Source organism: Mesoplodon densirostris, chromosome 9 (assembly GCF_025265405.1).
Source record: "Mesoplodon densirostris isolate mMesDen1 chromosome 9, mMesDen1 primary haplotype, whole genome shotgun sequence".
NCBI classification, from domain to species: domain Eukaryota; kingdom Metazoa; phylum Chordata; class Mammalia; order Artiodactyla; family Ziphiidae; genus Mesoplodon; species Mesoplodon densirostris.
The window spans coordinates 71,169,590-71,196,908 of NC_082669.1; the positions used below are offsets into that span (position 1 = coordinate 71,169,590).

At 37.2% G+C, this 27,319-nt stretch overlaps 1 protein-coding gene across 3 annotated transcripts in view; it reads right to left on the reverse strand.

Moving 5' to 3' along the window:
* Window positions 1-1,036: 1,036 nt before the first annotated feature.
* The window catches only part of DPY19L1 (dpy-19 like C-mannosyltransferase 1), a 100,454-nt gene continuing 74,171 nt past the window's right edge, over window positions 1,037-27,319 (reverse strand). The window contains exons 14-23 of one of the 3 annotated variants that reach the window (XM_060107668.1): window positions 26,982-27,083; window positions 21,904-21,975; window positions 19,673-19,722; window positions 15,152-15,176; window positions 14,133-14,252; window positions 13,163-13,337; window positions 12,230-12,329; window positions 10,738-10,863; window positions 3,646-3,827; window positions 1,037-2,267 (exon numbers count right to left, since the gene is read on the reverse strand). In XM_060107668.1, coding sequence (XP_059963651.1) covers window positions 3,671-3,827; window positions 10,738-10,863; window positions 12,230-12,329; window positions 13,163-13,337; window positions 14,133-14,252; window positions 15,152-15,176; window positions 19,673-19,722; window positions 21,904-21,975; window positions 26,982-27,083 — 927 coding nt within the window. In that variant the 3' untranslated portion in view covers window positions 1,037-2,267; window positions 3,646-3,670. Of the gene's footprint in view, window positions 2,268-2,613; window positions 3,828-10,737; window positions 10,864-12,229; window positions 12,330-13,162; window positions 13,338-14,132; window positions 14,253-15,151; window positions 15,177-19,672; window positions 19,723-21,903; window positions 21,976-26,981; window positions 27,084-27,319 lie in introns of those variants that run through there. The other 2 variants (XM_060107669.1, XM_060107667.1) reach the window with 2 other exon arrangements.

Below are 27,319 nucleotides of genomic sequence, written 5' to 3' on the forward strand. Positions count from 1 at the left end.
CTGGTTAGAATGCAAATTCGGGGGCCCTACCTGCCTTACTACTTTGGGGCTACTATAACAAAATACCACAAACTGGGTACCTTATTAAGAACAGAAATTTATTTCTTACAGTTCTGGAGTGTGGAGGTCTAAGATCAAGGTGCCAGCTGATTCAGCATCTGGTGGGAGCCCACTTCATAGCTTATAGATTGCACCTTGTAGCTGTGATCTCACATGGTGGAGGAGGAAAGGGAGTTTTCTTGGGCCTCTTTTATAAGGGCACTAATCTTATTCATGAGAGCTCCATCCTCATGACCTGACCACCCCCAAGTGTCCCACCTCCTAATATCATCTCCTTGGGGATTAGGATTTCAACATATAAATTTTGGGGACACAATCATTCAGATATAGCACCACCTTAGGCCAACTGAATCAGAAACCTCTGTGGCGGGGTGCAGCAATCTGTGTTTTAACAAGCCCTCTAGGTGATTCTGATGCACACTATATTTGAGAATAACTGACCTCAAACATGTCAGAGAATGAAGGTGTTACTGTGTAAAAAAATTAATTATATAGACATGAATTAAGCTAAACTGTCTTTCCTCCAAGCAGATTAAAAACAAAACAAACAAACAAAAACTAAGTTGATGCTTATATCAAGCAAATACAAGGAGCTATAATTTAGGAAATGTCATGAGACCAAACTGTGGTTTAGATCTAATGTATGAAAAAAAAGTTTCAGCAATTCTGGAATTATCCTCAAAATATGGCTTTAAAGAATGATTGTGTCCCTTCATGGAAATGATAAAGTAATGTTAGTGTATAATGCCATAAATATAAGAAGAGTATGGGGAACCTCAACACCTATACCACCACCGATGGAGAGGACTAAGTAGTTTCATGGATCTTTAACCCTTCCCATTTATTCAGGACTGCAATCTGTCACAAACCAGTTCATGGTTATCTGACTACAGAATGAGGCTGAACATGTCCACAGCCAAGGAGGAAATGAAAATAACAATCAAAAAAACACTTTCTATATTTTTCATGATCTTTTTTATTTAACATATATAATACATGTAAACTGGCATAAAATTCATAAAAATACAATTCCCCTATGCATTATCACTTTATTTCTGATACATCCTTTCATTTTCTCCTTAATATCATTGTTCTATTTTAACACTACGCTGTTTCTGCTAAGCACTTTTAGAGGCTTATCTTTTTATAGAAATACTGCCCCAACTTTGTTTTTATGTCATAGCAATAGCTATTTTATCACTTCCTTGCCCATCTTAACCTTCCTCACACTAAAGCAAAATATTTTTAAACGCTAAAAAATGCATAAAATACTGAGCTTTAATACTATTTTGTCATGTATATCAAACCTACCACTACTCTGTGCTGCCATAAAAGATATTAATAATCTACAGCACCAGCTGCTACCAGATGTGACCAAGGCTGAGTGTGCAGTGTAGCCCAAGGCCTCCGTTCTAAACTGACTGGCCTAAAATATACTCATGGTTTGCTGGTGGAGTTACATCAATAAATACTGTTACAAAAGGAGTCTTCTGGAAAAAAAAAAAAAACGAATTTGATTACTTTTATCTTTTCCCAGCATATGAAACAGTTATAACAGTATTTTAATGTTTTTCCTATATAGAATTTCAAATAATTACATGTGAACTTACTGGGAAAGGAATTACTGAAAGGTGGGAAGAATAGAGAATAACTTTAAAAGTAAAATTTTTTTTAAAAAATTGTAACTGCTGGATGTACAAAACATATTTATGAGAGAAACAATGGCAAATAAAGCAGAGCACACACTTCCGCTTTTCCTGCCCATGATGTCTCTCATCCTCCTCGACCTCAAGTGCCCACTTGCCATTTTTCTGCATTTGCTTCATCATTGCTCAAATTCTACTCCTAATCCACAACTCCCCAGGTGCTTCCTTGTTTTCTGACTGGCAAAAGACCAAGAAATAAGTCACCCGGTAAGTGAGAAAGAGGGGCAGGCACCTGAAGACACTGACAATCTCCGCTGGAAGGAGGCTCCCTGGGAGAGGCGGGCTCTGGGGCAGGCTGGGGGCTGCACAATCCTCAGCCCAGGCTGTCTCGGCAGCTGTCTGCTCTAAGCAAGCTAGTGCCTCCCCCAGACCAGGCTTGTCCTTGGGCTCTGGTGAGAAGGCAGAAAGAGAACAGCTCTTCACTGGCTCCCCGGAGTGGGCACCGGAAACCATCCCTGAGGACTCAGGTCTCAAGGACAATCCACAATGAGGTTAATCTGCCTGTGGTTAATAAAGAGAACACTGTGTAATTAAACGTGTAGTCCACCAGAGTCATGGTTTGCTTAGAACGTTAAATCTTAAAACCATTTCTCAAAACTATGAGGATTCACTATTTTGAAGAATCTCATTTCACACAAATTAACTTCTAATAAACAAAAATTCATACTAGGAATTTAAAGCAGGTTGGAAAATTTTCCAAATAAAAATAAACAGGAAAGAAAAATAAACAAAGAGGAAGGCTGAATATATTCATTCCTCATACTGAAATGATGCTTTTTGGAAACAAAATTATAACATAAGGTTTAAGGCTTCGTCTTATTAAAGACAGGCAATTTTAAAAGTAAAATATAAAAACTCCATTCACTTATCATTATTCATTTACTTATTTGACAAAAAAATTAGTCATATTTTATTGTATCTTAATAGTAAAAGAAAAATTACCACATACTACAGTCTACTGTTCCACTATAAATTATGTCTACTCAAATATACATTAGTTTCTAGATGCATTATATTTGTGGTTGTTCAAAATAGTTTTCTTAAGACTACAATTATACATGAAAATTTTTAAGTGGTTTAAAGTTATTAAAATATAAACATTTGAACAATACTAAAAATGAATAATACTAAAAATACATTAAATTTTTTAAACCAAGAATAAGTACTTGATAAGCAACTAAATGTGTAAATAGCACTTATTTGACAAAGAATATTGAGAAAGAGAGAGACAGACAGACGGACGCACACACACTAATGCCACATGGTTGGTAGTTAACAGGAATTTGGTCTTAAGGACTAGGTCCAAGAGCTTGGATTACTAACAGGCAGGAAATGCTTCATTAACGAGAGCAACAGAGAACAAAAGAATGTGAAGAAGGGAAACAAACAGAGTTCTACATAGCAAATACCCATGTCTGCCCCATCTATTCTTACTGAAGTTGATGACAGGGGCTGACTTAACTGAGGAACTTACAATAATCGCTGAAATGTTCAAAAGACAACAGCAAAATGCAGAGAAAAAAGCAAGTGGCATCAATAGTCCATGAACTGTAAAATGAGCCCCTAAACAGTTAGTAAGTGACTATATTTTCATATCACCCTTGTCACGACCCATCATATTTTTTATACAGGTAGCTTTGCTCACTTTAGGACAAATATTTAAGTCAAGTACAAGCATATACTCATTTGCATAGCAAATTTTAAGGGGTGCATTGAAATAGTAACCAACTGATAAACGTATAAGTATTTTTACAATCAGAAGGACATTCAAATTGACCAAATAAGACGTTTTTCATTTGAAAACAGTTACTTATAAAAGTTTTGGGGATTTGAATTAAAAACAAGGGATGAGTTATTAGCAAAACATGAAAACCATTACTGGTGGACTTCTCTGTAGGCAGCGGTCATTCCTCTATAACTTCTAAGACTTTGTAAACACTATTCTGGAATACAGTGGTGAAGTGAGGCTTGGATTCCTTTACTAAGAGGTTACATAAGGGAGGTTTCCCAGCGTTAGCAGGATCTTCTACATCCCAGATTTCAGGCATACTGCAACCAGGCCTAGAAAAATTAATGTGCAGATTAAAAATCAATGTACATTATATAATGGCAGATAAAGGAACACACTTTTTATGTTCCTGCTCTCATGTCATTTTTTTCTACTTAGTTTTTTTAAAAAAATCATATCATAGTTATTTATATTTATGTAAGCTACCATAAATCCTCTTGAGAACAAGGTGAACACAGTGAAGGTAACTATAAAGAAAGAAAAGACATGTAATATACATGAATTCAGGTGGTAGGGTAAGAAATCTCAGTTGAATTCTGCCTCAGCTACTTACCAAGAATTTGGTGTTGGGTAGTTCACTCAGTCTCCCTCCACATTTGTAAAACAGGAAGTACCCATGACATAAGGGATTAAGGGAGAGACTGTATCAAGCACATAGTCAGAGGTAATATACTGACACAGAACATTATACAGGCGTACCTCCGAGAGAGGTTTGGTTCGCAGGTTTGGTTCCAGGCCACCACAATAAAGCAAACATTGCAATAAAAGTGAGTTACATGAATTTTTTAGTTTCCAAGTGCATATAAAATTTATGTTTATATTGAAGTCTATTAAATGTGCAGTAGAATTACATACCTTAATTTAAAAATTCTTTATTGCTAAAATAACGTTAACCATCACTGAGCCTTCAGTGATAAGGCTTCAGAATCTTTCTGCTGGCGGGGGGCCTTGCTTTGATGTTGATGGCTACTGATTGATCAGGGTGATGGTTGCAGACAGCGGGGGTGGCCGTGGCAATTTCTTAAAATAAGACAATAATGAAGTTTGCCCCCTTCATGGACTTTTCCTTTCATGAATGATTTCTCTATAGCATGCAATGCTGTTTGACAGCATTTTACCCACAGTAGAATTTCCTTCAAAATTGGAATCAGTACTCTCAAACCCTGCTGCTGCTTTATCAACTGAGTTTATATAATATTCTAAGTCCTTTGTTGTCATTTTAACAATATTCACCAGGAGTAGATTCCATCTCAAAAACTTACTTTCTTTGCTTATGCATAAGAAGTAACTCCTCATCCATTAGTTTTATCACGAGATTGCAGCAATTCAGTCACATCTTCAGGCTCCACTTCTACTTCTAGTTGTCTTGCTATTTCTACCACATCTGCAGTTACTTCCTCCACTGAAGTCTTGAACCCCTCAAAGTCATCCTGAGGGCTGGAATCAGCTTCTTCCAAGCTCCTGCTAATGTTGAGACTTTGAGCTCTTCCCATGAATCACAAAGGTTCTTAATGGTATCTAGAATGGTGGATCCTTTCCAAAAAGGTTTTCAATTGACTTTGCCCAGATCCATCAGAGGAATCACTAGCTATGGCAGCTATAGTCTTATAAAGCATATTTCTTAAATTATAAGACTTGGAAATGGAAATCACTCTTGATCCATGGGCTGCAGAATGGATGTTGCATTAGCAGGCATGAAAACAACATTAATCTTGTTGTACATCCATCAGAGCTCTTGGGTGACCAGGTGCATTGTCAATGAGCAGTCATATTTTGAAATGAATCTTTTTTTTCCGAGCAGTAGATCTCAACAGCAGGCTTAACAAAATCAGTAAACCATGTTGTAAATAAACAGTTGTGCTGTCATCCAGGCTCTGTTGTTGCATTTATAGAGCACAGGCAAAACAGATTTAGCATAATTCATAAGGGCTCTAGGATTTTCAGAATGATAAATGGAGCACTGGCTTCAACTTCAAGTCATCAGCTGCTTTATCCTCTAATAAGAGAGCCTGTTCTTTGAAGCTTTGAAGCCAGGCATTGACTTGTCCTCTCTAGCTATGAAAGTTCTAGATGGCATCTTCTTCCAATAGAAGGCTATTTCATCATTGAAAATCTGTTGTTTAGGGTAGCCACCTTCATTAATGATCTTGGCTAGATCTTCTGGATAACTTGCTGCAGCTTCTACATCAGCACTTGCCACTTCACCTTGTGCTTTGATGTTATGGAGACGGCTTCTTTCCTTACACCTCATGAACCAAACTCTATAGTTTCACACTTTTTTTCTGCAGCTTCCTTACCTTCTCAGCCTTCATAGAACTGAAGAGAGTCAGGGCCTTGCTCTGAATTAGGCTTTGGGTTAAGGGAATGTTGTGACTGGTCTGATCTTCCATCCAGACCACTAAAACTTTCTCCATATCAGCAATAAGGCTGTTTCACTTTCTTATCGTTCAGGTATTCATTGGAGTAGCACTTTTAATTTCTTTCAAGAACTTTTCCTTTGCATTCACAATGTGGCTAACTGTTTGGCACAAGAGACCTAGCTTTTGGCCAATCTTGGCTTTTGACATGCCTTCCTTACTAAACTTAATCATTTCTAACTTTTGATTTAAAGTGAGAGACATGCAACTCTTTCACTTGAACACTTAGAGGCCACTGAAAGGTTATGAATTGGCCTGTGTCTCAGGGAATAGGGAGGCCCAAGGAGAGGGAGAGAGATGGGGGGAATGGCTGGTTGGTAGAACAGTCAGGACACACACAACCATCAAGTTTGCCATCTTATATGGGTACAGTACATGGTGCCCCAAAACAATTACAATAGTAACATCAAAGATCACCTAATCAGTAACTGATATATTACTTTCAAATCTATATTACCTAACTATTTTATAATCACCAATGTAATAACTGATTCAGGGAATTATAAGAAGTGGATGCAAGAACTACCTGGTGAAAGGCTATTGATTATAAAGGAGATTTGTCTCCTTAAAATGGAGAGAATCGGGGAACATTCTTTAATCAAGTGATCAAACTTAGCATCACCAATAATAGAACAATGTGACAGGTACCTACCGAAGTGACATAATGGAAAGTACAAACTTTCTATGTACCATTCTTGCCAAATTTTGTCAAACTGAATCTAGTCATGTGGAATAAATTAGACAAATCCAAATGTGGGACATTCTTTCAAGACAACTGGCCTGGACTCTTCCAAATATCAATAAAAACAAAAAAGGTGAAAGGAATTTCACGTTTATGTTTTTTTAAATATTAAAAAACAGAAAAATCAAGGACAAATTATAGAGATTTGCAACAGCTTATGTTTTGTCATAGTTGTTTCACTTTTCTTTATAAGAGAAAAAAACATTTCCAACAAGTCCCTTTTATTTCCAATGGCAGTCCCACTCCCCTGCTCCCCACCACGAGGCAAGCACTAGACAGGAATGCACATGCTTTCTCCTTTTCAATAACATTTTTAATTTAAAGGTAACCATCACCCAAAAAGTGTCAAAATATAAATCTATCAAAATAAATAAGTGAAAGTCACTGTCACCTCCAACACCGTTTCTCAGAGGTGGCTTCTATAAACAATCCAGCATACATTCTGCCAGACCTTTTTTATTCACGTTCAGACATACAAGCACACAAAAACATAGGCACAGACATATTTATATTCACAGGTGCTCCTGGGTTGCTTTTACAAAAACAAGATTAATCTGGGACTCCTCACTTAGCAATAAAAAGTGGTCATTGTTGCATTTCATAAAGACCTACTTTATTCTTTTTCATAGATGCTAGTACTTCTATGTATTATTTAACCACTCTTTTATGGATGGATATTTTAATTGTTTCTCATTTTGCCATTATAAAACAATACTGATATAAACAATTTTATGCCCATATTTTTCTGTAAGCTAAACTTCTAGAAGCAGCACTATCACTATGTCAAAAGGCTATACAATTTTCACTTTGTTTCTATCAAATTATCTCCCAAAAAGGTATTACCAGTGAGTGTTCCTGCAAAGTGTTCAGTGCACACTTTTTTGCACACCCTTGCCAACACTAGATTCTATCAATGTACGAAAATATGACTGAACTTGGATTTTCTACGTTTTAATTTTCTCACACATACTAAGGCCAAGCCATTATTATACTGCAGGCCAATGATAGTAGAGAGTAAAACATACATGAAGTACCAGCTACTGAGTTCAATTGCTTTCAGGAAAATAAGAGGGCAAAGAGCTGCCTTTGTGAGCTCTAACATCCTTTAGTCCTTTTCTGAGTTTTCTGAAGTTTCCCCAGGTCAGCCAGCTACATCTTTAAAATGGCATTAGTGAAAATCTGAATAATTTTCTTCTGAATTCACATATTTTAATTTTATGTCAACTCTATTATGGGAATTAATGAGAAAGAGAGCAGAGAACTGAGAATAAAAAAGGAGTTAATTAAAAACTCATCTACAACTTGCATTTGAGTATATTTTCCTACTTGTATTTGAACACACGGTATCAAGTATTTAAGGAATAATCAAGCATACAATTAAGCCACTTTGTAAGTGAGAGCACATAAATACAGTGCCCACCAAGGTGCCAAGCACAGTTTAAGCTCCAGATAGATATTAATCCCTCTTCTCCTATTTGAATTCCCCATTTGCTCCCCCTGTTCTGCCATATCTTTCTTTTCCAGTAACATACAGCTGTCTCAGGTTGGCATAACAGACAGAATTGGAGAGTGAGGGCCAAGGGAATAAAAGAGATCCCGATTCTGGTAGAGAGCTCTCTGGCCAGAAACTCAGTTCTTCCTACTGCAAAGGTATGTGCTAAGTATTAGTCCTTCCTCCCTTTCCTCTTCTGTCTGAACCCTCCACCTGCTTCCCTGTCAGGACAGAAAGCACAGCTGTGTTTTGCCTCCAGCTTTAAGCAGAGTGCACCTGTCTAAGATTTCCTGAGACTTATAATCCTGTAGTAGATAGTGTTCTTTCAGTAACTGTGCAGGGAAACCAGATGAGAGGAAGCTACTTCTTCAGCTTCCTCCCTCCCCACTCCTGCTGCAACAAATACAACAAGGGCAAGTCAAGGTCCAGGGTGGGGGAAGATGGCACACACCACCCCTCTCGACTCTCAGTCTTAATGCCTGTAAGTGAGCTCTAAATGGAGATGATCAGAAGCCAGTTAATTTACTGCTGACTTTGTTTAGTGTGCAAGATTTATTGCCGTACTTCCTGAATTTGTCTTTTGATCCTTTCCTGTGTACAAAAACCAGTGCTCTGCCCATCAGAACATGAGACTACTACAACTATGCAAACCCAAGGAGCCCCATCAACATCTTAGCTCCATCAACATCAACGGGCTTAGTTGCTCCATGGCATGTGGATCTTCCCGGACCAGGGATTGAACCCATGTCCCCTGCACTGGCAGGCGGATTCTTAACCACTGCGCCACCAGGGAAGTCCCTTTTTTCTTTTCAGAATGAAGCACCTTAGCCTCTGCAATTTCCACATATTCAAAACACTATGCAGGAGTCTAGGAAAAAATGAAGAACCTTGAATCAAGATTCATCATTAGCTTGGGGAAAAAAGGTCATGAAATAATTTTTATGTTCCAGTAACCTACAGGTGTTTCAGGCTGGCATCACTGAACTGGAGAGTTGGAGAGTAAACCCTAAGTCAGTAAAGAAGATCCCAGTACTGGTGGAAATCTCTGCCAAAAAACTGAGTCCTTCTGACTGCAAATGTCAGCCCACCATTCATTTATTACAGTGTCTTCATCAAATTGTTATGAGAGATGCTTATGACTTTTTGTCCTAAATTTATATAACAAAGTTAAAGGTTATGTATATAAGTTTCACATATATTCTTACGTTCATAAAGACTTAAAGCGTTTTCTAAATTATGACTCAATAACGTTTTCTGTAGATCTTGATTAAATTCAAATCATCTGTGACATATTCAATGGAAAATCATTCAACAATAAAAATTTATTTGAGTTTCCTTGTGGGCAATGCTTGATAGGTACTGTGTCACAGAACTATTTTTACTCCTAAGTCAATATTTAATCATTTCATCTTAACACCCTTGTGTGTTGTTGAAATACATGGTAAATGAGTATGATTAAGCCACAGATACAGCAATCTCCTGGAGACTTCTGTTTACTTAAAGAGTAGTGAGAATTTTAAAAATAACAGTATTCCATAAAATATCCTTGATTTCTGATAAAACTATTCCCTTCTGTATTCCTCATGGGGTGAATGCTCTGATATTTTAATAGCAAGCTATCATCTGCTGTCTAGTCACCCAAGTGTAACATTTCTAAATAGTCAACTTTAGAATTCACATTTGCTTTTAAAATCTTACTCTTATTGCTCTACTCTGCTTAGTGAACTTCTCTGTGGAAATAGATACTTTTTAAAACTATAAAGCCAAGAGAATACGGGTCACCATAAGGTTAATTATTTTCCCACTCAAATAAGATGCAAAACAGAAAGAAAGAAGTTCACTCTGAGTTGATGCTGGCGGTGGGGGGGGGTCCCATCTATCACAGGATATGGTATGGTGCAGAGATGTCGTATGGACAAAGCTGCCTGACTTCTTTATAATGAGACTCTCCATTATTTGGTTTCAGACTCCACAAGTCTTTTTTTTTTTTTTTTTTTTTTGCGGTATGCGGGCCTCTCAATGTTGTGGCCTCCCCCGTTGCGGAGCACAGGCTCCGGACGCGCAGGCTCCGGACGCGCAGGCTCAGCGGCCATGGCTCACGGGCCCAGCCGCTCCGCGGCATATGGGATCCTCCCAGACCGGGGCACGAACCCGTATCCCCTGCATCGGCAGGCGGACTCTCAACCACTTGCGCCACCAGGGAGGCCCTCCACAAGTCTTTTGAAAGAAAATACATCCAACTTTAAATAAAAGTTTCTCAAAAAAACATCAAAGGCAAAGATGAACAATTTGTGAAATTATCAATAAGTGCCAATACCTTTAAGGTAATGTGCACATGTAAATCATTATAAAATAAATAGATGTTTAAAATGACTAGAAAAGAAAAAACTCCAAATAATTATCAAAAAAGTTTTTTCTGCTTATATTTTGCTATTATATACATCTCACACATACAACTAGTAAAGCACTTGCCACGAGACTGAATTAACTTTAATGTCTTCTGAATATAAAATACTGTATTGAGTACTCACTTGGATCTTCTTATACACCAGGACTCTTCCAGAACGTAGTAATTCACCTGTAACTTTATCAATTCTCGCTTCACTTCTTCAGCTGCTTTTCGACTATACATTGAATATACTATTTTTGTTCTGGCTCTAAAAAAAAAAAATAATAATTAGGCAGAAGATTTTCAAGATCAAAAGAATGCAATCAACCTATTTGGACAAAAGCACTGAATGGAACTAGAAGAAAGACTCTACAGAAGAATCACATCAAGGGAACATTCTTCACAGGAGTTCCTGCTAAGGGGCATTGGGGAGGTCAATCGAGAAAAGCACAGGTAGCACAAGAGTCCTGAGAGAAAAAGTTCAGTTTAATTAATCTCCTCATTTCCAAACTTAGTCTTTTGGTTTGTTTGAGTGCTTGTTTTTGTTTTAAATTCTCCATCACTCTATCACAAATAAGAGTATTAGCTACACAGACACAACTACAGGACTACTTTAAAGGTATAACAGTCCTAACTTTGAGAACAAACAATTAGCATTAAATGGCTCTCCATTTTATTCCTAATTTAAAAAAAAAACAAAATACAAAAAACAAAGCTTATTCAACACAATTGCTCTGGAAATTAGTTTGCTAAAATTGATTTTTTAATGAAAAAGCTTTTTACTTATAAAAGGTATGTCTTGCTGTTACACAAAATATTAATAAGGATTCACCAGTCACTTAGGAAATGACTAGCTGATCAACCTAGAAATTGCATGAAAATTAAATCTATTTCCTTTACAAAGAGAACACAACACTCTAACTTATGAAAAATTAGTAAAAAAAACCCCAAAAACAAGATCATTCTAGTAGGCTATATCGGTGAAAATCAGAAAAAACCCTGTTTGAATGGGATTCCATCTCAACTGACTCCTCAGAATTCAAGAAAAATAGCCTATAAGAAAACCTTAATAAAAACTATAGGCTAGTGAATCTTCTGGGGAACTTAAAGGTGATGATAAATAATAAGGACCTGGGTGTTTGGAGCCCTGTAACCTGTATACAACAGACATGGGGTGATTTCTTTTTACTGCCTAGGAGAGAAGATAACCCCAAAGACTGTAGTTTTATTGTCCTATGGGGCCTTAACAGTTTGTGTTGAACTTAGCCATCTTATTTCAGCATTCTTTGTCCCCAAACTCTATAAACCCCAGTTCACCATATCCTTTTTTTTTTTTTTTCCTTTTGTGGTACGCGGGCCTCTCACTGTTGTGGCCTCTCCCGTTGCGGAGCACAGGCTCCGGACGTGCAGGCTCAGCGGCCATGGCTCACGGGCCCAGCCACTCCGCGGCATGTGGGATCTTTCCAGACCGGGGCATGAACCCGTGTCCCCTGCATCGGCAGGCGGACTCTCAACCACTGTGCCACCAGGGAAGCCCCACCATATCCTTTTGAAACACTTCTCATTATTTTGCTGGTTCCCTCACTATTTGTAAGAAAAATTTGTTTTCAACAATGTGATATTTGTGTACTAACCTCAAACCTGCATCTTCATAATGTGGATGATTCACAATGGGCCGAAGTGCGGAGAGTTTAACACTTGCCATTGTGGGCATGGCACCTGCAAACACTGCATCTGCAAAGCAGGAAGGAAGGTCTTAGGAAGACACCTGGTGAGCATGACAAGGCGTCTCCTTCTGGTCAACTCAGTTACTTCCCAGGTGAAAAAGCTGAGGCCTGAATCATGATAAAGATTCAATGACAGAACCGGAATGAAGTCAGGTAGCTAATAAAATGGTGGTCAGCAACCAAGCCTGGATAAACTATTTTCCTTGGAAGATAAAGCCTCATCATATGTCTCATCATTGAGGATTTCCATTTCTTTTGTTTGTTTTTAATGTCTTTTCCTGCTTCTAGGAAAGAAGTAACAAATTGACTAGGGAAGTTTTATAGCACCTAGGAGTTCTGGAAGATGATTTAATATTCAGTCACTTGATACTCAGATGACAACAAAAATCTCTCTTTCTATACATGAATAAAATATCACATTCCATGAGTTCATTTCAAGAAGGAATGTGAAGGGCTAAGATTAAAAATTAATTAGGAAAATAAGCATAACATAAATTATTTTAAATTATGCCATGCAAAACTTTGGATATACTTTGAAAAAAATTAGAATTTATGTAAAATAGAGAAATAAATTACTAAGAAAATACATGTAACATTTCCTTTGCAAACTACATAAGCAAGACTGACATCTGTCTCTTTCTGGATAATCTAGAAGCAGGATTGCTTAGAAAGATTGAAAGTAACTTGGGTTGAGGATTGTGCAGTTGTACATAAAACTGTAGGGAAAACCACAGTTTTCCTGGAAGTAAAACCATTGGAAGTAACTTGGGTTGAGGACTGTGCAGTTATACATAAAACTGTAGGGAAAACCACAGCTAAATAATATGACCTTTTTTTTACCTGGTTTAGTGCTATATTTAATCCACTCTATAAGTTCTTCTTGCGGCAAATTGCTGAACTCCCCTACAATATTCCACTGGGTTTGCAGATTTGCTGAACCTTGTATTGACATGGCTGCTAACACAGCAAAAACAACAGCACCAGGATGTACTTTGCAAAAGAGCCATCCAAATAGCTGAAACCAAATTAAGAATACATTGACAACTGTTAGTACAAACCAGCCTGCATCCAACTTCCCAGAGAAGAATACAGTCTCTGCTAGAATCCCAGATACAGGACTAATACTTCTAAGGAAAAGTTCCAGAAACAATAACCTGAGGGATCAAAACAATTCTACCATTAGCCTAATATAGGCGGGACGTGATTTAAGAAACTCTTCCGTCAACTTGCTCTACTTCCAGATTCGGGTAAGGCCAGGCCTACCTACATAATTTGCCAGACTCGGTGCAAAATAAAAACGTGGGTTCCTTGGGACTTTTCTGGTAGTCCAGTGGTTAAGACTCCATGCTTCCACTGCAGGGGGCACGGGTTCAATCCTTGGTCAAGAACTAAGATCCCACATGCCACGTGGTGCAGCCAAAAGACAAAAAAAATGTGGGTTCCTTGTCTGACATTTTTTAAGAAGTTCAAAACAGCAACAGCAGAGCATCAGTCTAGGTGCAGAGTCCTGAGTGTGGGCCCCTGTGCGATCATTGCTTTCTATCAACATCTGTAGTTATCATTCATGAATTCAGCCTGCACTGAATGAGTGTTTGTTGTATACCAAGGACTATTTTAGAAGTTAAAAGGATAAGGGATCTGCTTTGGCCCTTACCCCTTAGGAAAGGTTAGTACAAAACCATGAAGAACTTTAATTATAAACAATTTAAAGAACTTTGGGTAATTTAATATTATTTTAGGGCCACTCAATAACAAAGGCTGGGGTAAAATTATCACAGCAGCTATAATGCCAACATAACAATCATCTCACCTGTCTTGAGCAGATCAAGGAAGCCATAACGCACATGTGTGGCGTCAAAAAGAGTTTTAGTCTCATAATTAAAACACCAAGAACTGTATATGCTAACAGTTGCAATGCATGATAAACCAGCTGAAAGAAAGAGAAAGTATTTTTACTCCTACTATTTGTGAAGTTTAAGAATATATTGTTAAATTGGTGAATATATAGAAAAGGGTACTTCTTCTTAGTAACAATATTTTGATTTCTGAAATAATATTTAATAATATTTAATATAATATTTTGATTTCTGAAAGTCTTAAAATTCACTTTCAAACTTGTCCCTTTTATTAGAGGGCTAAAATTATAAAGTCCCTAAGGGAAGTGGTCCTATAATTCTACTCAGAATCAAGCCTAGGGTTAATAAAGCCCACATTTCTGAACCAGATGGAAATATGAAATACAGTATCATGAATTATAGTCACCATGCTGAGAGAGTAGATCTTAAAAAGTCCTCTTCACAAGAAAAAAAAGAAAAAAAATTTGAGTAACTATGTATGGTAACGGATGTTAACTAGACTTATCATGGTGATCATTCCACAATATATACAAATTCTAGTCATTATGTTGTACATCTGAAACTAATATAATATAATATGTCAATTATACCTCAATTAAAAAAAAAACCAGGCTGAATCACCAGGAGATGAGAACAGCAACCAGTCACATCTCTGAGGCCTCAGGGCAAGGTGAGCAGAGAGAAAAGTGATCCCTAATCATGCGAAAGACACTCTGCATACGTGTCTAAATGGTCTCCAGCAATGAACTGCTATTACCTTGAGGATGATCAGAGCCGACCAAATGAGTTTCCTACCTAATTGCTCTAACAAATGAATGGTCATGCTTGTCGTATTCTCATAAAAACACATACAGGCCTATTTTGAAGATGATTAGTGACTTACCAATAAAGTTAGAAAATGGAACTAGAAAGAAAAACCCGAATATATACAAACATTAAAACAAGACAAATTTTGGTAATATTAAGTCTTTACCTCTCCATGATCAAATTGGTGTTTTCTGAAATGGAAAAAGAAATACTATCATTGAATCACTACTGAAAAACTTACTTCAATCATGCGCATTTTTATCTTACAAATATGAGTTTTACAACTTCTGTAATACTCCCTCAGGACACATACATGTAAATCAAGATAACTGAAAGTTATAAACCCAAACTGGTGCTACAGTCTTTTAAAACAGTTTATTTTGCATATCCCACATACCTGACTATACGGATATTTATTAGGCCAACAAGGCTCGCTGGCTGTGTGTATCAGATGCCTCATTGGTAATATAATCTGGCAAAGCAGGGAGTGAAGAGAAATTCTGCAGCCCTCACAGTCCCATACCCCTACTTCCTGTCCCCAGCAGTCCCTCAGCTCCGCTGTAAATTCTAGCTGCTTCAGAGACAATTTAAGAAGCCACACACAAGATTTTTTTTCAGCAGCAGCTCTGGAATATAAAAATAGCCACATAATGCCAGCTTTACCTTTGCTTGACAGTTTTAATTTCCTAAGAAAGGATGCATCTTTATAGGCCCATATATCCTCCCCACATCTCACTTCGGTCCCCTTCCCCACACCCCGACCCCGTGTTGAGTCTCATCACAGCAGTGAGAGCAACCTTTTGAAAATGGGAATCCAGACATGCCACTCCCTTACTTAAAGTTTACCAATCAGCTATGGGGTTTTCTGTAATTAAAGTAAACTCTCAAATCCTTACCATGCTACACACAGTCCTCCTAATCTGGTTCCCCACCTCCCATCCTGGAAACTCATCTTCTACCAGGTTCCCTCTTGATCACTGTGCTCCAGTCATACTAGACTAATTTTATGCCTTAAAACATCAGAGAGCCGCTTTTGACTCCCATATTCAGTGCCCCTTACCTTGATCACTCCCACTCCATTTCCCTGTTTTATCTTCTCACAGAAAACACAGTTTTCACTTATTGGTTTATTTGATTATCATATGTCTCTCCTAACTAAAATGAACCCTTCAGGAGGACCAGGTACAAATCCATCCATCCACTCAATTTCATCGAGCCCTGAGCAGTAAACAAGATGGAAAAAAATCCGTGCCCTCACAGAGTTTACATTTAAGTTGAAGGAGACAAACAAAAAGCAAATAAACATACATCACATGGCGATAAATACTGTGGGGGAAAAAGGAAACAGGGTAAAAGATGCAGGGAGTGCTGGGTGACTGGGATGGCATATATTATCAGTGTGGTCACCAACTGAGTGACATCTGAGCATAGCCTGAAGGAGCTGAGAGTTTGAGCCTGAGGATCCCTCCGGGAAGAAGAGCACTTCAGGCAGAGAGAACACATGGCAAAGCCTCATGGTAGCAGGCTCCCTGATAGGCTAACAAAGATGGCATGATTAGGGAGAAGAGAGAGCGAGGAGGAGAATGAGATGAGGGAGATCCAGGAGAAGGGTACTGACAGGGAAGCACATTCTGAGGCTCGGTATTGTGTTCACAAAATTTGAGATTCTCATTACACACCCAAGTAGAAATGACAAACAGGGAATCGTATGTATAAATCTGAAGCTCAAGGGAGAAGTCTGGATCAGAGACACAAATGTGCCACTTGATAACACATACCTTCTCTGTCCTAAACACTGATATAGTTCCAAGACCTAGAAAACAATGCCTAGCACATAGAGTTCAATCTTTTTTTTTTGAATGAATGAGCAAATGATTCAATTAACCCCTAAGTAGGTAGGGGACCTACCTACCCTAAGGTAGGTTAATTGAATAGGCAGCATACAATCTAGGTAGCACACAAGCTGATTTGAGGACTTGCTTTCAAATATATTGATGTGTTAGCAAACAGTAAAATTACTGGGCAAATGAAGGAAGTGAAATGGATCCTCCTTTATTCTTCTTTCATGCCAAGTAAAAATTATCAGTTACCATTTACCAAGCACCTAAAATGTTAATATGATCATTACATTCCATTAACTCTGATCTTACAACTATTTATTATCCTAACTGACAGCTAAGGAAAACAGGTTACAGAGGTAGTAAGAGGTGAAGCCAGGTCTATATATTGACTGGTTTCAGAGTCAATATATTTTCTACTTCACCATGCTGTCTCTATCCTACTTTATGCCCTAGCTCCCTGAATAAAGGAGATACTGATACTCACACCTTGAGAATTAAAATGTATGTCCTACCTCTCCCCGTTTTACATTGGCATATGACTTTGGTACTTATGCAAAATGAAATGTCGATGTGCCATTCTCCTTTCCAAAAAGCTCTGATCCTACCTGAATTGAGAGCCCCGTGAAGCTCAGTGCTTTTCTATACTTACTCCTATAGTTGAGTTATTATTGAAAGGACTGTTTTGTTTCTGTGAAAAGTTCCACCCTTCTCTTCCAGAGGTGCATACTATAGTTATAACGGTAGCCCCTTTCTGAGGTCTTAAAAAAAACTTCATCTCAACTGAAGAGAAATTTTGGCATTTACATACCAGAAGCTTTTTTCTTTTCCCCGGCCCTCAAAGGCATCAGGTAGAAGTAAGGGCACAGTTACAGTAAATTGTTTCTAAACGACAACAAGGATTGTCTCGAGAGTGCATGCAATAATTTATCACTGGTTGGAGGTGAAAGAACAATAGATAAGGCTGTGTGTTATAAAAGAAAATATATAGACACACAAATTCAATAATCTCTACTCCCCCAAAAATCCCACAAAAGAATGAAATTAGAATTAAAACTTCCTTTGCTCCATCCTCTAATCCCATGCTCCTAACAGTTACAAGTTTTATCCTTCCATATCCCTCCTATGTACAAAGACACATACAAAATCTTTATATTTTAAACAAAAGTGTAATCATCATTTATATGTCTTGTAATTTTTTAATTCAAGGATGTACAATGAAATATTTCTATAAAGAAATTCCACTTTATGACTGGGTCATAAGTAAATCAATCCCGCACTAGTGGATATTTTGGTTGTTCTCATTTTCCACATTACATACACCACCACAGTGGGTATCTCTGTACCATTACCTCTGCATTTCTGTGAGCACTTCTAGGGGACACGTTTGCACTGGTGAAACTGCAGTTAAAGGACAGGCCCACTGTATGTTTTGCTTGTATTGCCTAACTGCCCTACCACCCACTTCCTCCCACGCTTGCAAGCACTGGGTATTATTAATTTTTACAAACTTGATAAGTAAAAAGGCTTTCACTTTTATCTTTACCATGGGATGGAGCACTTTTTCATGTATCTGTAAGTCATGCATAAGTCTTTACTCACTCAACTACTATTCTTTCCTATGTGCCAGGCACTGCATATAAACCATTGAACTGAACAGAGATGACCCCATCCCCCTTCAGGAGATACAGGCAACACATCAGTATGTAAGCACACGTGGTGACAAATGCCGAGAGAAAGAAAAAAGGTGTGATGGCGGAGAATAACAAGGAAGGAGACAAGGGATCTACTCAGAAAAGATGGTCAGGAAAGCCTTCTTGAAGGAGGTGGCATTTAAGCAAGGATTAAAGGAGAGAGTCACGCCAAGCCAGGCTGAGGAAAGCAGGAGGCACAATTACGGACTTAGGGTACAACCACTGCAAAATTGCAGAGGCAGGAAACTACTTGTCATGGTCAAAGAGCAGAAAGGAGATCTGTGGAACATTAGTGTAGCAGAAAAGGGAAAATGGGAATTTTTTTTTTTCTCAATTGCCCATTTGAGTCTTTCACTCATTTTTCAAATGGGTTTTTAGTATCTTTCTTATTAATTTATAGCAGTTCTTTATGTACGATTGTCATTAGGGCCTTGTTATAATTTGGCCCCTTTTTCCTCTATTTTGTGCTTATGTTGTTGACCTCGTGGTGACTGGTAATTCTGAACAAAGTATAATAAATTTTGTATAAATAGGAAAAAAAAAATAATTTGCAACTATTTTCTCCAAGTTGTATTTTTCTTTGAACAGTGCTTACAGTATTTTACCAAACCAAAGAATTTATCTGGTCAACCTTGTCAATCTTTCTTTCTAGCTTATAGGCTTTATGTCATACTTAACAAGGCGTCTCTAACCCTAAAATTATAAAAATAATCTCTTGGTTCATTTATGAGTTTCATTTTTTTTCTATATTTAAATCTTTGCTCCATCTGGAATTTATTTTATGTAAAAATGAGGTATGGGTCCACTTTTACATTTCCCTGCTCTTCTCTCAAAAAGCTGTCCATTGGTCCTAAAACCATCAACAGAGTAATTTGTTTTCCCTGCCAAACTGAAGCATAAAGCTGTATCCTTCAAGTATAGATTAGTATAGGGCTACAGTCAGCTCATACTGGATGGGATTTGGGGAATGAACAAGTGATGTGCTGAGCTCTACACAAATGGGGAATAATGAGAAAAGCGGAGAAGGGGGATGGCAACAATCGAAACACCAATTAACAAATGTTGAGTGTACAACATGTAACTATAAAATTAATATACCATAAATAACTACTTAATAAACAGAGGAGGCAACAAAATCATTAATGGCATATTTACCTTATATGTGTTTGTTGTTTAGTTAAGACACCCCACATGTCACTAATAATCTGCAAATAGATTTTTAAACATTTTATAACAGCTGTATTGGGAAAAAGAAAATTTCAAATAATGTATCTTCTAAACTTTCAAACTTTCATTTACTTAAAAATACAAAAGTATGGAGATAAGAAGTAATTCAGAAAATAGTAATTACAACAACAAAATCTTACATTTGTACAGTACTTCATCATATCTATATCCAACCCTGTTCAGGTAAGTTTTATTATCCTCATTTTAAAAATGAGCAACAGGCTCAGAAGGATTAAATGATTTCCCTAAAGGTGGACAACAACTAAGAAGGGTCTTGAAACTTGACCTTTTGGCTTCCCATTCACCTTTAAGTGAATTCCACCATGCCCAGGTTATTGGCAATGCTTCTCCTTAATTATACACACATATAACTGGAGAACTGGCTCAGAGACTAAGCACAACTAACTAAACACTGTGCTTTCATATTTAGCAGTCACTGGGAAGTCATCTAATCTGAAATCCTGTCCCCAATGTGGATGTCCTCTGTGACACTGCCTGATAGGTTTTAATTCAGCCCTTGGAAGAACCACCTAGCTGCTGATTAAACCTATAACACTTTCCTCATCAGTCCAGATCAATGCTGGTGAAAAGCCCTAACTCCTAGAATTGGCCATAATATTAAGGAGCCAAAATGAGTATAATCTTATTTCCAAGTGGTAGCCTTTTAAGTCTTTGAAAAGAATTATCCTCTTTCCATTTAAGTCTTTCTCCTTTACATCAAACATCCCACTTTCTTTGACCCCAATCTAGTCATTTTCATCATCTCTAGCCATCCAGGTTGCTATCTTTTTAATACATTCTGGATTGCCAACATCTAGTATTTTTTTTTTACCTACTGGGTGCCCACCCACATAAAGAAAGCAAAGGAAGCAAAGAGCACAGAGCCTGGCATACAGCAGAAATTGACTAACCATAAACTGACAAGATTTAAAAAGGGCTGTGAGGGCCTCCCTGGTGGCGCAGTGGTTGAGAGTCCGCCTGCCGATGCAGGGGATACGGGTTCGTGCCCCGATCTGGGAGGATCCCATATGCCGCGGAGCCCGTGAGCCATGGCCGCTGGGCCTGCGCGTCCGGAGCCTGTGCTCCGCAACGGGAGGGGCCACAACAGTGAGAGGCCCGCGTATCGCAAAAAAAAATAAAAAATAAAAAAATAAAAAATAAAAAAAATAAAAATAAAAAGGGCTGTGAGACTACAAAGCTGAATACTATACAACACTCAATGAGGGGGGGTAAAGGTACAATCTGATTCTCACTCTTCCCTTGCTTTTTTAATGGACATGATGTGAGGCTGGTAATAACCTCTCTGACCTTACAATTTTGCATTTGTCAAAATGGAAATAATAATATCTGTGTACCCCACAATGCTGTTGAAGAACCAATTGAAATAAGGTATATGAAATGTTTTGGGAGATTATAAATATATGATGTAAATAATAATTATAGTACAGAATATTCTACAAATATATGACACTGTAGTAACACAAAAATGATAGCTACAAATCAGAAAACTTTTAGGGTCTATCATTTTGATTACAGACTAACCCCAATTCATTCTCTTAAAACACCTGTAGTTACAGAGTTCACCAACTCTTAAAAGAAAAGAAGAGGGACTATTACATCACTCTTTACTGAAGATTGGAACCTCCCTGGACTTAAAATTTCATTATCAAAGTCAAGTTGGGAGTCTATTTTATCAAGTTTAGTAATACACTGTTAATATTCTATTTTTTCCTTTTGATTAATAATAAACTCTATCCAGAAGTTAATACTGCACAAATGACTTAGAATGGCATATATTAAATATTTTAAAGAAATATTACATAAAAGTTAAAAGTGAATCAGTAATAATTTACATAAGCAAAAACAACTGTATCTGCGTCAATATGGTTCCTCTGATCCTATCTTACAAAATACATGACTATCAAAACTTGAGCATCCTTTCCATAGGTCTACTTTATACTGACAACTAGCACAATGTTTTTAAGGCTTATAAATGTTCATCAAAGGCTATTAGTAAGAAAATACAGAATGTGTTTCAATAAATCTATATAAAATATTGTATTAGATTAACATGTAGCCTAGTATATGTAACTACACAAGAAATGAAGAAATAAGAAAATGTTCTATTATGAGAAAGTGCTCTTAAGTGATAGACCTACCTTTCTAATGATTGCAATAAACACGACAAGAACAACTGGAAGCAATAATGTCTTTGTATACCTCAGTGGAGTCTGAAATTCAAAGAGATGTTTCGTTAGAAGAAAAGATTATTTCAAATGAAATTTCAAATCATGATCCAAGTGAATTTTAAAACATGTTAGTAAAGAAACATAAGCATTCACCCATCTAGGGTCCAATCTACCCACTGACTTCCATCGTAAAAATGAAGATGCATTTCCATAGAAACGAACTTCCCCAAAATGTTGAGTTGAAAACACTAACAAATACAGTTCCCAAACACTTGTAAGAGTAAAACATGACTAGAAAGACTACTGTTCACTTTTTTTTTTTTTTTTTTTTGCGGTACGCGGGCCTCTCACTGTTGTGGCCTCTCCCCTTGCGGAGCACAGGCTCCGGACGCGCAGCCTCAGCGGCCACGGCTCACGGGCCCAGCCGCTCCGCGGCATGTGGGATCTTCCCGGACCGGGGCACGAACTCGCGTCCCCTGCATCGGCAGGCGGACTCCCAACCACTGCGCCACCGGGGAAGCCCTACTGTTCACTTTTGCACACTACTTTTCTACCTAGAGAGCATAACTTATTATTCACCTAGGGTCAGCAGAACTCCTTTAAATGGCATGAGCTTTTACTGTGCATTTTATCTGGGATAAAAATCATAACCATGATCTCCAGATACACACACACACACACAATAATGACTAATGTTTATAAGAGGAATAAAAACATTTTTACGTTTTCTTTGGTAACAGATAAAAAACTACAGAAAAATTTTTTTTACTAAAAAAGCCCCACACATTGTAATTCTATACAACTCTCGATAATTTGAGATCACAGTCTTAAACAATCGTGGGCTTGAAATTTCTAAATTGCAATTGATTTGCTTATTACCAACACTTTCCCTCAGAAAAATAATCTTACATCATTAAGTAAAATGATGTGTGCTTTCCCCAATATGTTTATAAAGAGAAATCTAGCTTCAACCATATTAAAAATGCTGGTACATTTTAAGTCTACAAAGTATACAGTAAGTAGCATTTTCTGATTTCCCTCTCCTTAGTCCAATTTTCTCACTATTCTGTATTAGACAAGTAATTTTCATAATTCATTATATAAAATGCATTCTTCATGAGTTAGAAATTCCATTAAAAAGAGAATTTTTATGTTTTCATTTTACTATTTACCTTTATAAACATTTGCATGTTATAAATATATTTCTATTTTGTAATTTTTAAGTTATGTTTTAACCTACACAAAAGTCATAACTAAAACTATTTTTTTTATAGATCTATACTTTCAAATTTTATTTACTTTTTTGGCCACACTGCATGGCATGCAGGATTTTAGTTCCCCAACCAGGGATCAAACCCATGCCCCCTGCAGTGGAAGCACAGAGTCTTAACCACTGGACCACCAAGGAAGTCCCCTAAAACTATTTTATTATTTTAAAAGTTAGACATTTGCTAGTAACAGTTAACAATAAATATAAGAAAAGTAGTAAGATACAGATGTTTAGTTTAAAAAGGAAGTATGTCAAAATTGTGTTAAAAGTATTTAACAAAATTTAATAAGGAGTTCAAACAATTTTAACATTATATTCCAAAAGTTTATTTAAAAGGTGTTTTTTAAATATTTCTTTTAAAAAGAAAATCATATTAGCATCAGATTTTCATAGCAACACTTTAGACCAGAATATAGTAGAGTAATTTATTTAGGATTCTCAAGGAAAGATAGGTGAGCCAAAGATTTTGTATCTAGCCAAACTGACCTTCACACATAAAAGCCACTGATAAAATATTTTGAGCATGTAAAAATTCAGGGATTACTGCTCCCATGAGCCCTTCCTGAGGAATCCACTGGAGAGTAATCTTCACACAGCCAAGGAGTGTGTTCTTCGATCCTACAACTCATAGTGTGCAATAAAAACAATGATCTACAGAACTACGACAATGACGGGGATATAAAGGTGACAGAAGAGTATGAGAGGTTATACGTGCTGACAATGAAGATACAATGGGACTCATAAAAATGGTGTAAGAGGGGGAGAGTATATAAGAAGTAAAATAATCTCCCTGATTATAGTATTACAATAAACTAGAAATGGGTGGGAATAGGCATGGGGCAAGAAACAACTAGCTAAGTCCAGTATAACTCTCAGGAGGAAACCGACAGAAGGGACTAAGGTTAATATATACAAGTATTAATATAAAGGAAACAAAATTATAAAACTTCCTCAATGCCAAAAGATACACCAGAGAGAGGGTATGCACAGAACAAATGCAAACCACACAGTGAGAGATGTATGCACGTGTGTGTGTGTCCTATTAGAACTGTAAGTTCTTTTATTTTAATATTTCTTGTAATTGTTGATTTCATTCTAAGCATAAAAGTTACATATGCTCATTGTGAATACTAGAAAATGGAGAAAAAATAAAGGAGACAATGAATTTCACATTTTAATCAGTTATGAGCATTTCCTCCCGGATGGATTGTATGTTCACATTTGCTCATTTCTGCATATGTGGGGGGGGGGGAATGTGTTTTTGGTGCTGGGAAAGGGTGAGAGCCCTTGGTAACTTTTTTTTTTTTTTTTTTTTTTTTTTTTTTTTTTGCTGTACGCGGGCCTCTCACTGCCGTGGCCTCTCCCGTTGCGGAGCACAGGCTCCGGACACACAGGCTCCGCGGCCATGGCTCGCGGGCCCAGCCGCTCAGCGGCATGTGGGATCCTCCGGGATCGGGGCACGAACCCGCGTCCCCTGCATCGGCAGGCGGACTCTCAACCACTGCGCCACCAGGGAGGCCCCCTTGGTAACTTTTTTTATTGATTTGAACAAGCTCCTATACTAATTATATTAACCTCTAGTTTCATTTATTATATTTATTGCAAGAATCATCCCAGTTAGTCATTTCCTTTTTAATTTTTATAATATTTAATGTACAGATGTTTTAAGTTACATGCAGACAAATCTATTAATCGTTCTCATATATGTTTTGCACTTGTATTATGCTCATTAATAATGAAGTTAATATTTATTGAAATTTTTCTCAAATTAATTTTTCAGGCTTCATTTATATTTAACACATTAACTGAAATGAAGTTTGGTGTATAATATGATACAAGGCTTTAACCTGACTCCCCACCCCAATTCAATTTTTCAAATAATATTCATGAAATAATTCATCTTTTAACCATTTATTGATATATTATGTGGTGCTCTCTTCACTTTATACTAAGTACATACACATAAACACAGTTAAGTACCTACACATGGGTCTATCCAGCATTGTCCGTTTTTGGTCATAATGTTCCTGTTTTGGTATCCTTGTACTTTAAATACTATTGCTTTCCATTTTCATATCTAAAAAGCAAAGATCCCCCTCACTGTTTTAACTTTTTTTTTTAGTAGCACAATACAATTAAAATATGATTATTATAGAAAATTTAGAAGATGCAAATTACAAAAAAAGTTAATCACTGATTATCTCTCCACCAAAAAAACCACTGTTAAAATTTTGGTCTCTTACACTTTATTCTATGTGTGCTAATTATAGGTCAATAAGATCGGACCATTTTGCTCATCCCATTATACATCTTAAGTGTCTTTCCATATCGGTATGATATCATGTTAAATTGTTCCCTCTTCCCCACTATATGGACATACCATACAAGAGATGCCCTCTCTGAACTGGCACCATGCTCTGTCTCTATAGCATCGTCCCTGTGAAGGTACCTATGGAGATGAGGAATGGCAGGCTGGACACAGCTTTGCCATTTTCTTCAAATTGACTGAAGGCATCTTATGCCTCAATAAACAATTTCTTTTATCACATAACTGATGGTTCATACTCTCAGGTTGCAACAGCGTGTATATCCTCAATAATGTTAAAGGATTTCCACTGAGTCCTAATTTCTCTGTTGATTTCTATACTCTACTTCCTTTACCACCTCCTTGAAAGAGTCTTGATCTGCTATAAGCATGCATTTTAAAGCCTTGCAAGATACTTTTCCTTAGTTTCTTTCAGCAGGTTCAACACTATCATTTGTACACTTTTTATCAGCCATTATGTGTCAAAACCATTTGCCAGAACACAGGAAATGAAGACTGATAGGTCACTGGAGTAAACAGTATATCTGCAGGACATGCTCAACTCAGAATGTCTAGTTGGTAAAAGTCTGCTGTGTGGTGCACTCTCCTCCACTGGTCTGTAATTTAGGACATGGGCTAACCCAGTGGGGATCAGGGAAAATGAATGTGTCAACAGAGGACTGTTGGCCACTTCCATATATATACACACACACAGCTTTGAAGAAAAATGTCTGACAGATAATAAAATATCATCATAAATTGGGTCCACATGGGTGGTGTGAAAAAAAGACATATATATACACATGTCTGTTGAACCAAACTAGCTCATAAAGTATTGCAAAATGGTATTTAATATAAAATATCTTAAAATATCAAAGTACTTTCCTATGTATCTCCTTTTGTCCTCACAATATCTATCTGTAGCATACTACCAGAAACTAGTAAGCTACAACTCAAAGAATGAGAGTCACTTGTTCAAGAACATCAAGTAATATCGCAGACTTCTGTCTGCTATCCACTAAACTACTCTCTGGTTTCCTTCTAAACACCTGAACACAGTTTTAGAAACAAAATGTTGTTGGAATGAAGAACTTATACTGAATGATATTTCAAAGCTATGAGATCATTCAAACAAACAACTACAAAGTGAGTGGAAACTTAAAAGCTTGAGAGCTTCACTGAACTAATGCTATCCCTAAAAAGAGGCAACTTGAAATGCCTCTGTGTTTACTCATCCTAAAAACTATTGCTAGACTGAATGCATGTTTCTAAATTATCAAAATAAGAAAAGACCATATATTTCAGGAAGCTGTATTAATGTAAATAGGAATATCTTCCTTTAAGCTGCCAGGTTTTCCTTTTCCTTCAAACTGAGATAAGAGCACAGAGGTAAGAATCTGAATAACAGGAGCACCCTTTATGAAAAATGAATGGACCAAAACCTAAGGAAAGAAAGGAGAAATCACATCTTACCTCCTTCTCCATAAAATCAAACTCCGCTGCACAGGTATACAATAAAGTGTCAAAATCCTTGTAACTGAAGAATTTTGATGTTAATAAGTTGCCAATATGAGCCTAGTAAGGAATAAAGGGAGGTACCATTAGATTATGCCGTATATTGTAATAATGCATTTTAATCTTAATAGTACCTAAAAATAGTTTCCACTGCATGACAGAGCTTGCTGTTCCCACACCTGGCTACTTCTGGACCCTCCAACTTCACAGTCTCCCTTCTACTGCTGACAAGTGATAGTTCCAACAACACCCTGCCATCCACGCTCCATCATCAACATTCCAAAGGCTTTTATCCT